The sequence below is a fragment of the Limulus polyphemus genome, unplaced genomic scaffold (assembly GCF_000517525.1).
Source record: "Limulus polyphemus unplaced genomic scaffold, Limulus_polyphemus-2.1.2 Scaffold5323, whole genome shotgun sequence".
Classification (NCBI taxonomy): domain Eukaryota; kingdom Metazoa; phylum Arthropoda; class Merostomata; order Xiphosura; family Limulidae; genus Limulus; species Limulus polyphemus.
The window spans coordinates 2804-15969 of NW_013670933.1; the positions used below are offsets into that span (position 1 = coordinate 2804).

The window sequence follows — 13166 nt, forward strand, 5'->3', positions numbered from 1 at the left end:
GTAGAGAATGAGTTTTGTAAACAATGGTATACAGTTAACTGCTATAATAGATACATATAGTGCGAAACATCCTTAAGTTAGGGTTGAGAAGCTTCTATCTGTGGTAATTATGATTGAATCATTATTTATTCAGCCTTTGAGGAAGCATCACAATTGTTAAAAAATATAACTTCTAACATCTAAATTATGATAATTAAAAACAAGCAACGCTATAAGGAGAACAAGGTAGGTTACCACAATCCAAAAATATTTTTTTAAATCTCCGCTTTTAAGTTTATCATAGCTATAAAGTGTACATTACTCTCTAGATGACACTTTGACTCTCAATTCTCCTGGGGTCCGTAGAACCATCTCCATCACTAGCTTAATCTTGTCTCTGTGATCAAGAGACTTAAATGACAAGCTTCTTATGAGGTGAGCCAGGACAACCTTTTCTTCAATCATGGCGAACTTCTGACCTGAAGTAAACAAAGTACAGAACTTGAATAGCTGTAACTACAGATTATAAAATCTAAAGAAACGACGATTCCAAAATATGTGAATAAACATTACTAATTTCCATTTACAAATGTGGTCCAAGAAGATGTTTATATACATGAATATCCATTACTAATTTTGAACTATAATTACGGTTCAGTAAGATGTCTCTCTATATATGAATCAGCATTACTAACTGTTGACTCAAGTAATTATTTCACTTTTATTAAAACTAACAATAAGATGAATTGAGGAACTAGTTTTCATTATATATGCTTATTAGGATCAACACACCTGGAAAATACTCTGTTAAACTATCAATAACCATCCCATATCTCCGTGTGCAAGAAAAGTCTTAATGTCGAGTAATAACTGTGTTCAAAGGTTATTTATAGTTAATGTTAAATTACGAAAACTCTATATTGTTATGTTTTGCATGCAGTGTGGTCAATGCTGTGAAGGTTACTTTCAATAAATGATTTCGGTCCGTGTTAATTGAAGAAAAAAAACGAACTGTTAACAGTATTAGCAGTTTTACGTATAATGTTTCATTGCCCTATACACCTTAAAAATCACTGAGGTATATTGCACTGAAACATAATGATATTTTCTAAGAAGTTTTCAACATCCAGAGAATTCGGTATGAAGAGATTTAGTGGTTACTTATTAATCCCTTCAAGTTTTAGCTCTTATTTACAAGGGTCTTTATAGTACCAAATCTCGAGGCCTTAAAATTTAAAAACATTAATATTCGTTTTTCGATTTCGATTTAAAAATCTCGAAGAGAAAATAGCCTCTCTGTATTTTCATTTTAAAAAATGTTTGTGGGCTTTCGTCATTATTAAACTAAACTTCCCATTTTTGATCTTTTGATTTTTTTTAGAAATATTCTAATTACAATTCGTTAAAATGAAAACATCAGTTTCAAATAGGTTAGTATATTCGAGTGAGTTCGTTATATAATATGATTCTGATTTTGTCATGTGAAAAGCATAATCGATGTAAAGTCGCGATGAAACGGAATGTATCAGTATTACGTTTTGACATTATTTAGCGTTAAATAAGTAATGTAATGCCACCATAAATTGATCACTTTTGGGTGGGGTATGTAATAGCCCTTTCCAATGAAAAAATATTCATACCCTCAGATCATATGGATGGGTTCAAATCAGGAATTTGTAATTTCTAAGACAGGGACATCTCTTGTATTGAATGCCATTAAAAACCAAAAGACTATGGAACAACTTGGAAAAACAAGGTCCAATCAGCAAGAGACTCACAAGTCGTGCCCCAGTCATGGTAAGCAAAGTGCAGCGTCTTTTATTAGGTGAAAATCCACGAACACACACGTCAGTAGCAAAAACAGGTCATGTGCCTCAGGCAACGGTACGCAACATAATCATGTAGGACCTTCGCCTGGAAAAGCGATACATGTAGCATGTACACACGTTGCTTCCGTGACATATCGGTCAAGTCTCCAGATGTAACGTCCATGGATTTTTCTTTGATTGGACAGTTAAACAGGGCGCTGGGAAACCATCATTGTCATAGGCTAGACGTATTACGGAAGGTCCTCAGGGAGGAGTAGAGTGCTTTGGACATCACAAACTTATGACAAACCCTATGCAATATAGAATACACTGTAAGACTATTTTCAAGATGCACAGCCATCAAATATAACATGACGAGAGCACACTTGGTGGCTCAGCAGTAAGACCTTAAAGCTAAAAACGCTGAAAATCGGGATTCGATCTACGCGGTGGGCACAGCACAGATAGCTCATTGTATAGCTTTGCGCTTAACAACAACCAAACATGACCGGACGTGGCGACATAGACTGTAACGACATGGTAACTCTCTAAAATCGTTATAACGTACTCAACCTCAGTGTTTAAAAGGCTATTAAATAATAGTAGCTGTCTTCTTTATTGTAATTAATTTTATATTAAGGTATTAGAGCTCTCTTAAACCTCGATCAGTACTGACAGCGAAGTATTAATTTATTTTGAATGGACTTATCTATTGCAAAATTATTTTGTACTTTACACGTAAACAAATTAAAAAAAAATCAATGTTAAGTTTAAATTTGGTTTAAAAGGGCCTAAACCTTTTAGACAAGTGAAGGCTTTTGTAAAACAAAATTACGCTTGTAAAAGAAGGAATCGTTATTTTCAGCTTTTTTTGTTATTATTTTTTGCTAGGAATACTACAAAATCTCCTCTTAATGTAGGTTTAATATAAACGAAAGTAAAACATATTATTAACACTGTTTTTACTTAGCATAATCGTGTTACATGTTATTCAAAAACCTAAATCATAATAAATGTTCTTTACGATTGTTCAGGTTATGCAAAATTTCCCTGAAAATTTGTTTTTTTTTGTATGTAAAACTTTTATAAAACAGAAAGAAGACAAATGTTTCTTCGATTACCATGTAACGTTATTCAAGAAGACAAATGTTTCTTCGATTACCATGTAACGTTATTCAAGAAGACAAATGTTTCTTCGATTATCGTGTAACATTATTCAAGAAGACAAATGTTTCTTCGTTTACCATGTAACGTTATTCAAGAAGACAAATGTTTCTTCGATTACCATGTAACGTCATTCAAGAAGACAAATGTTTCTTCGATTACCATATAACGGTATTCAAGAAGACAAATGTTTCTTCGATTACCATGTAACGTTATTCAAGAAGACAAATGTTTCTTCGATTACCATGTAACGGTATTCAAGAAGACAAATGTTTCTTCGATTACCATGTAACGTTATTCAAGAAGACAAATCTTTCTTCGATTACCATGTAACGTTATTCAAGAAGACAAATCTTTCTTCGATTACCATGTAACGTTATTCAATATAATTAAAAATACTGATAGTTATATTATCCAATAACATACAAATATCGCTTACAAATTAAAGTGTAAGATTCGTCTGTAATTAAACACAAAGCTACACAATGGGCTATCTGTACTCTGCCCACCACGGGTATCGAAACCCGGTTTCTAGCTGTGCCACTGGAGGGGGGGATAGAGGGTAAGAGGAAGCTTCGAATATATTCGTGTGTGAACAACCAATCCGACTTTTATTTTACCTCTTTTTTTTTAATAAAATTATTGTCCCTCGGTACGTCAGCGGTAAGTCTACAGTTGTACAACACTAAAATCCGGGGTTCGATTCCCCGCAGAAGATAGCCCAATATAGCTTTGTTATAAAACAAATAAGCAAAATTATTTAATTCGTATTTTAATAATTTATAATGTGTATAACTTCTGTTTGTTCAGTTTTCATGCACTGAAGCAATTACTTACAAAAGTTTCGTGGTGAATCACAATGAAGAAAATACATGTAACAAGCCAATACAATTAGAGAAAGTATAAATTAATTAAGAACAATACCTATACAGTTTCTGAAGCCGCCAGAAAAAGGTATGTATGCGAATGGATGACGATCTTTGGAGTTTTCGGGTAGAAATCGATCAGGATCGAACTTTTCAGGATTTGGATAGATTTTGGGATCGCGGTGTAACATATAGGGAAAAATTATGCAAGTGGTGCCCGCTCCAACGTTGAAGTCTTCTAAAATACAAAAAAAAAAAGTAGTGTTGTACATGTGTCATGAGATTGAGTTATCAATAGGAGAAGTGTTCACATTTAGAATAGTAATATTGTCCAGAACAGGGATCACTTGATGAACGTTTACCAAAACTTCGGAATAAACGTTTTTTTTTTATTGTTTTTACTACTGGTTGGGGTCAGATATGAATACTTCTCCAAGTAAAAATAGTTATATATATATATATATATACTGTAATCATTAAAAAATTAGTAACTTTCTAAAATATATATAGCATATTATATGCCACTAAAATGTATTTTAATTTTATATATTAGTTGAATAAATATTTCTAAAGTTGATAATAGTAAACTAATACTATAGTTTTATATATAGATATTAATACCACATATATTTATTTGGAACTCTGTCTACTATTATTTGTAACCAACACGTAAGTACACCTTGCACGTTATACAATTCTTCGATATACGGACTTGCTAAAATAAAAATAGGCTAAATTTATAGTGAGAATCATGGTAGGAAAGTGGTTACTGTTTGGTGATCTTCTAGACGTACTTACAAACTTCAGGATATTGACTATCACTTAAATCACATAAAGGGTTTTCATGTTAGATCACAGAGGATTTCTGTCAAAAGTAAGGGTTCTGTAAGTTATATAAGGGAAGAGCTTAAAGTTTTATGATTTGAGATAAACACGACGATTATTAATGTTAGACAAATGAGATATATAAAGACTGACGTGTCACTCCAGTCACATGAGAAAACTGTATATATCAATTGGATAAATATTTCCAAGACTAATATTAGCTAAAGAAAGACTTAAAGACTGAAATATTATTTTAATTAGGTGAGAAAGTAATAAAAGGGGACTTAAGAGATTAATCTATTATTTCACTCAGGTAGCAGATTGCATAACGTTCTACGAAGAAGGAATTGTTTCACTTCCATAAGGAAGTTTGTTACCGTGAGACTTCAGACTCACCTATCATATCAACCACATTGGAAGGCTATTTACGGTAGATAAAGAAGTGACTGTCCGATTATTTAGTTCAGGATATAAATTTATTAATGTTATTTACAATTGGATAATTGCGTAACTTCGTTCTCTAAAAAAGATGTGATTGGAGTGTCATATTAAAATTAAACACCATGTTGGTGAATGAGTGAGATTTTACACCCCTAAGAGTGTAAATGCATAAAAATATGCAACAAACGAATGTGAACAGTTGTGAATATACATCTCTTTAAGATAATTCAGATTTGACATTAAGAATTTGTATCATTCCTGCAACTACATTAAACGGAAGTTGTTTCACAAAAAATAAAAAAGAATATTATATTTATAACGTTAATTTGAAAAATATTATATTATTTAATATAGAATGAGTAACTAAATATTCCATTACAATACGCTATTTTGTCAAGAATTAAAAAACAAAATCCGACGATTTTTGGTACAATGAAAGATAAAATAATTATTGTTGTTATAGCCGACTAATTTCGGTAACACGGTTATTATTTACATATACACCAGCTCTGATTATGGTAACTGTGTTACCGAAATTAGTCAGCTATAACCAATAATAGATTTTACCTTTCACTGACCCTAAAAAAAGATCGGATTTTGTTATTTTTACTCTTAATACATAAGCAAAATGTGTATGAAAAAATTACTCTATTTTGGTATTTAATCTAACTTTTTGATTACAAAAGTTTTGGTTGTTTCATGTGTTAACACTAACAAGCTAAATACTTACTGATCATCAAATCTTCTTCTAACTCTCTTGCAATGAAAGGAGCCGGAGGATAAAGTCGGTGTGATTCCTAGGTTTGTTTACAAATATCAACATGTTAGCTACTTTTTCTGATCAAAGTCAAGTTTTACCCAAATATTCATACTCCTTTATTATGTTTCTTTGCATGTTATTCAAATCCAGTTTCAGAAAACACATTCTAATATACATTAAACTGCATGACATTTATAATGGCGTTGATATTTTGCATTTCAACGTTTTATAATTCAAGAAATCATTACAAACACAAATCCATCAATTGTTTGTTTGTTATTAAGCACAAAGGTACACAAAGGGCTATCTGTGCTCTGCCCACCACGGGTATCGAAACCCCGTTTCTAGCAGTATAAGCCACTGGGGGGGGGGGGCATATCCATTAAACTTTATAATCATGGATACTAACAGTGACAAAAAATAAAAACTTACATAGACTTTTTTAACACATTATACACAATTATATAACACTACAAATACTTTTAACTATTCATATGGATATGTTTTTAAATTGAAGATAACTGAAATACATACACACATATTAGCTCTGATATAAGAAAATCTTAATACTGACTACTTTTTTTATACTCGTTATTGGTACGCTATATAAATCTTTTTAGTAACTTTTAAAAACTCAATAAAATCATTTAAAAAGTTATGAAAAAATAACAACAGAAACACATCAAATGAAACTATTTTAATAATTTTAATCTTGGTTTTATGTATAGATATTCAACCTACAATAAACATACCCACCATTTATTATATATATCTCTGTATATTAGTGTACTATAATTATAATGGAGAAATATAATAGCTTCCATATGTCAAAAGAATTATACAACACATCGAATGGTCTCATTTTGTTGAACATTTGCGAATTTCTAATAATAAACTCTAAATTTTTGTATGGTATTCCTTTTACATGATTTTATTAAATTTTCTATAAAAGTTTAATTTTGATTCAAGCACACACACTTAAATCAAATCACTTTTCATCAACTGTATTTTACATATTGCTTATTAATGGGAGACAGAAACACATTTTCTTGTAAAAAAAAATACATATGAAGAATTGACAAGATTCAAGTTATTTTCATTACACTGTTTACTGCTTTTATCAATATTATTGTACAATAACAAGTAATCATCTAAGGAAAAATGTCATTATATTTTTGACATCATTTGCAAATATTCAACATTCACCATCAATGACGGAGTCAAGTAGGTTATTAATAAATAAAAGAAGCATCGACATCTTGCATTAAATCCTTGAGGAACCCCTGATGAACTAATATGAACATTTATTAATAAAAATATGAAACATCAATAGTCCTGAATTATATCCTTAAGAAAACTCTTATGTTTACTAGCTATACAAATATTAATATACAAAAGAAACGACAATATTCCTATATTAGATCCTTAGAAAAATTAACCAACATGTTTACTAGATTTATATAATTATAGGAAACATCAATAGTCCTTGATTAGATCACTGAAGAATCCCTAACAAACTAATATATTTAATAGATATGGAATTATTAATAAGAATAAGAAACAACAATATTCCAGGATTAGATTCTTTAGGAAACTTTCACAAACCCTTACGTTTACTAGATATATAATCATTAATAGCTATAGGAAACATCAATAGTCCTAGATTAGATCACTGAATAATCCCTAACAAACTAATATATTTAATAGATATGGAATTCTTAATAAAAATAAGAAGCATCAATTGTCCTGGATTAGATCCTTGAAGAATGTCTCACGAACAAATATCTTTATTAAATATGTAATTATTAATAACTATAAGAAATGTCAATAGTTCTGAATTAGATCCTTAACACGTTGGCTGCCATGTGCCCCACCGGTGGGTCACAATCGACTTTTAATTATGGACTGCGTAATACACCAGTAGGTCACAGACAATTATGTTTCAAAGCCAAATTTATCTTGTGGCATATGAGTTTTGGACACTGTGACTGCTCCTCGGTACTTTTACCATGTTTATTTTTATTTATACTTAATTTATTATGTGGCAGCCAACGTGTTAGGGAACCCAAGATGAACTAATATATATATTTATTAACAAATACGAGAACTACTTGTTTTAGAGCAAAGTCACGTTGAGATATCTGCCGTGGGGATTCGAACCCCGGATTTTAGCGTTGTAAGTCCATAAACTTACTGCTGTCCCACCTGGGGATAATATATATGAGAAACACCAATACTTCTGGATTAGATCATTGATAAACTCCAATGAAGAATTATGTTTAGATGTGTAATTATTAATAAATATAAGAAATAATAGATTTGGATTAAATCCTTGATGAACCTCTGATGAATTGCCGTATTTACTAAACATACAATTATTAATTAAATTTGAAACAATAATGCTCCTTAAAAGAACTGGGCGACTTAGCAGATTACCTATAAGCAGAGATTACTAATGGTAAACTAATCGATCAATATCAGGAAAATAATCAAGTAATCGAAATTAGTGTTTCCGATTATTACTTATTTCATTCACTCCCAAAATCGATTAATCTAAGTTACGATTAAATAGATTACTACAAAAATTATCAAGGAACCAAAATTACTTGTTCCAAATATTATTATTTTTTCAATTACTCCAATAAATGATTAATTGAAATTGCGCTTGTTATTGTAAAGCTACTTAGATTACTTGCCACTCTTACTAATTATGAACTGCTGACTAGAGGGAAGGCAACTGGATGGTAGCACGCAACACTAACTCTCTGGCTACTGAAGTGTTAAGTAAATTGTACATTTAATGTTTTTTTCTTCTTTACATTGTGTTATGTTCTTAATTTATAGCTGTTTGTTTCAGAATTTCGAGTAAAGCTACACACTAGACCGTCCCTAATTTAGCAGTGTAAGACTTGGGCTACTCTTATTGACCGTCTCATTATGTTTGGTGTTCGAGAACCCGCAACCCTCGGATTGTGAGTCGAGCGCCCTAACCACCTGGCCATTCCGGGCCTAGTTATAATTCTTTAATATAATCAGGTACACATTTAGAGGAGGGATCCAGGAGGTCCAGACCCCCACCCCATCTACTTTTTTCTAGAAATTAATATATATTTTTTATAAGCAGGCGTGGATTTAGAGAAAGAGGTCCAGTGGGCCAAATGCCCCACCCATATTTTCTAGAAATTAATAAATATTATTTAGTGTCATATAAGCAGGCGTGGATATAGAGAAGGAAGTCCAGTGGGCCAAATATCCCACCCATTTTTTCAGAAATTAATTATAATATTATTTATGTTGTATAAGCACGGCTATTATTCAGATAATGTTTCTTTTTTAGGGGTCCTTGTCCGTATTTAAATTTTTGAATAAGCAACCTTACATTTGGTTAGTGTCTGGGTCTATTTCTATTTCGCATTTCAATGTATTTTTCCCTGTCCGTTTCCGCAGCCGTCAATGCATTTAAATGTAACTCAGTCATTCCTCACATTGTGGGAGGGTTGTGGTGTTCGGGTATCAATCATTGTCATGATTAATTTCAAATGTTGCCCAAAGAGAGGGTTTACTAGAAACAAACACTCTTAGTCTTCTTCTTCTTCTTTTTTTTTTTAGTTTGGTTGGTTGGTTGTTTAGCACAAAGCTACACAATAGGCTATCTGTATCGTGCCGACCACGGTTATCGAAACCCGATCGTTAGCGTTGTAAACATACAAACATACCAATGAGCCACTGTATGGTTTTTGTTTGAGAAATAGGGAAAAGAGAATTGATGAAAAGAAAATGGGAGAGATCAAACTTTTCAGATTTCTGGTAATTTGTATTTAACTTTTCATGGTTATACCATAGCTATTCAGAAGGTTGTAACTGTTAGGAAGGGAGTGCAGTTATTCCCTGGAATAGAGTTACTGATCACGTTGAAAAATATAAAAATCAATTGGGGCATTAGACTCATCTCCAAAATACTTTGTACTGTCAGTAGTATATCTCACTATAGGGCTGTGTTTAAAAAATAGGACAAGGGAAGGGGGATCCAAATCGTAGCGCAACTGTGACTTATTATCTACAGTAGTTCCAATATCTCTGTTTAGATTCGACAACAACATAATACGGTGAAGTTAAAATTTTAAACTAACTTAGTCCTCATTTATAGCCTATATCGCGTGTAAATGTACTTCAATAATTCCAAATGGTGTTGGGTTATCTGCTCCTCATTTATAGCCTATATAATGTTTAAATGTACTTCAATAATTCCAAATGGTGTTGGGTTATCTGCTCCTCATTTATAGCCTATATCGTGTTTGAATGTACTTCAATAATTCCAAATGGTGTTGGGTTATCTGCTCCTCATTTATAACCCATGTCATGTTTAAATGTACTTCAATAATTCCAAATGGTGTTGGGTTATCTGCTCCTCATTTATAGCCTATATCGTGTTTAAATGTACTTCAATAATTCCAAACAAATGGTGTTGGGTTATCTGCTCTTCACCAAATTTCGAGGAAGTACACATCAACATTTGGGAATTAGAAACTCCTCGTAAACCTTAGAAGGATACAGACACCCATAGTTAGTAGCTATGCGACCACTTAAGTGTAATCATTAATTATTATATAATAATTGCTGTCTTTAAGGGAGGCGTCAGAAAGACCGCGTGTATCAGCGTGAGCTGGGATTTGAAAGGTTAATATGGTATCCATTCATTTTGTTTCTCATTGATACTTGAAACAACTAAATATTTCAACGGTGTGAAGATGGTTGATTGGGTTTTGCTGACTTCTATAGTAGTTTGGCTGCAGTATTATTGATTAGTTGGTTGTAGAAGGGCTTCTTTTGCCTTTCATTTCCTTATATTTGGTTCATATCCCATTATTTTAGTGTCCTTTCGCTTTATTATGGGTTGTTGCAGATAGGTCGTTATTACAAGATCTTTATATCTATTGTGCTCCTAAATTTTGACTTTAGTTGATCGTTTTATTCCAGCAATGTACTGGTGTCCACATTCATAGCGGCTGCCTAGTCAAAGCGTTCGAGAAACTATGTTGCTACTTCACAACTACCTGGTGTAATTTTAGTTTTAGATAGTTGTAATTGTTTCACAACTACTTGGTGCAATTGACCGGCTCTCAATCATTTGATGGATCTCCACTCGAGAGAAACATCCAGGTGTCTTCTTTGAAGTCTAGTCACAGCTCATAAACAATATAGAACACTTTAAATTCAGTGATTCACTTCAAAGAGACAAATATACCTTCGACATATCAGGTCGTATTACTAATTCTCAGATGCCTGATGTGCATAACAATGAGTTGAGAGGGGTAACAGGAATTATTTAATAACAGTGTTTTTGTCTTGGCATAGTTATATTACAAATTCAGATTGTGATTTAACTGCTTTATGTATATCCTTTCAAGCCCAGTGACTTACAGTTATATCCTTTAAAACCTCGTGAGTTATTTTAAAATTTGTGTCGCACATTCAAATGTTGTAAACAGAGTGATTATAATTATAATTTGAGCGTAGTGACCTATAATTAATGTATTTTACATCTAAAGTTTTTTACCTGTGCGATTATTGATTTTGTTGAACTTCTACAGTGATAACAATGAGTTAATTATAATTATACACAATCGCGGTACCTTAATTACACATTCCAGAAATTTCAACTGATGTAAGTCATCCATTGTTAATGTTCGATCAGGATCATCACAAAATACAGCATCAAGTTCCTTCCTAACTTTTTCTTGGATGTCAGGGTACAGCCCCAGAAGATAGATCGTCCAACTGAGTCCTGATGCAGTGGTATCGTGTCCCTAGATGACAGATTATGCATCTTATATTGTTACAATAAGTACTAGGAATTTGGGAAAGCTAACAGCTAGTGGCAGCCCAAGACTACTATTTGAACAACACAAACTTGTTTAAAACTTAATTTACGTTTTAGTGTGCGACTTCATCTGAAGGTGCAGTAAACAGAAACACTGAATTTGTTTTGTAATTATACTGATGTATTATTAATTTTTGTACTTCACAATACGGAACTGAAGTACAAATTTTTCTCATAGCAATCTTTTAATAATCATTTATTGTCAATGTATCTTAATGCTTAAGACCAAACAGAGTCACTGTAAGACAGAATATAAAAAACAATATCACAAAAACTTTGACTAATTCATGTATAACATATTGTATGCTATTAAAAATGGACGAACAATCTGCCACATTTATTACAAACACTTAGTCTAGCAAGAAACTGTTTTTATAAAGCGCAAACTTCTCGTTAGTGTTATGTACACACGAAGGAAAAAGACAGTACAATAGATAGTGAAGTACAATTAATAATCGGGTTTACAACAGTTAGATTTAACAAGTGATAAGGCAGCGAATTCGATAAAGAACAGAACAAGAATTTTTTAAACATAGAATATTATTTAAAAAAAAACTAAAACTAATTACTTTCGCTAAACAGAAAACAACAGTAACGTTTTTGATTAAACATTAATTTCTCCGCATCGGCCTTCGTTACTACAGATTATATTAATAAACTTACAGCAAACATGAACGTGTCCACTTCTTCCCGAACGTCTTCCTCACTCAGAGAGTTGTTGTGCATATGCAGGCGGAGCAAGATCTCTAAGAAAGTTTCTCTTTTATTTTGGTAATCCTCCTTGCTTATGCTGTCTACTCCTTTGGTCTCTTTCAATAGCCTATCCTTGCGTATTTTAATGACCTGAGATTGTAGGGAACGCAATAATCGTACAGAAAACTCAGTATTCTCGTTTCTTTTTTGAATTTCGACCATAAGTACAAATAAATTACTTAATCACAGCTTATATTTAATTTCACTTTAAACATAAGAAACATGCAACAATTGTAATTGTTTCTCATAGTGTTATGTAATGACACAAACTGTTGTCTTATCTTGGATTTTCTTAATACAGTTTATGTATAATATCATCAACGTATTGAGAAAAACGAACATTATCTAAATTGAAACTTCAATTTCTGGCTGAAAATAATATCTTAGATTTAATGATATTAAGATTTATTTTCTTTGCGCCAGGGTAAAATTGAAGAGATAATCCTTGACTTACAGGTCAAATATATTATTTGATTCGTCTAACCTCTACTGCGGACTGGAGTTGCTCATGTTCAAGACTCATCAGCACACTAGGGTCAACAAACCAAACAAATTAGTATAAAAGTATCATTTCACTCCAGCTAAAGAATGGTGAGCCACTAGAGGGTTGCGCCCTCTTTTTAACCACGAGATATGATTAGAAAAAAGTAGAAATGAAAAGATGATAGATAAATAGGGGAAAGTATATT

At 32.1% G+C, this 13166-nt stretch overlaps 1 protein-coding gene across 1 annotated transcript in view; it reads right to left on the reverse strand.

The window, feature by feature from the left end:
• Positions 1-301: 301 nt before the first annotated feature.
• Positions 302-13166, reverse strand: part of LOC106472426 (cytochrome P450 4V2-like) — a gene marked incomplete at its 3' end in the record, with an annotated part of 31528 nt that continues 18663 nt past the window's right edge. The window contains exons 6-10 of the mRNA XM_022400998.1: positions 12388-12567; positions 11477-11650; positions 5814-5880; positions 3876-4055; positions 302-458 (exon numbers count right to left, since the gene is read on the reverse strand). Coding sequence (XP_022256706.1) covers positions 302-458; positions 3876-4055; positions 5814-5880; positions 11477-11650; positions 12388-12567 — 758 coding nt within the window. The remainder of the gene's footprint in view (positions 459-3875; positions 4056-5813; positions 5881-11476; positions 11651-12387; positions 12568-13166) is intronic.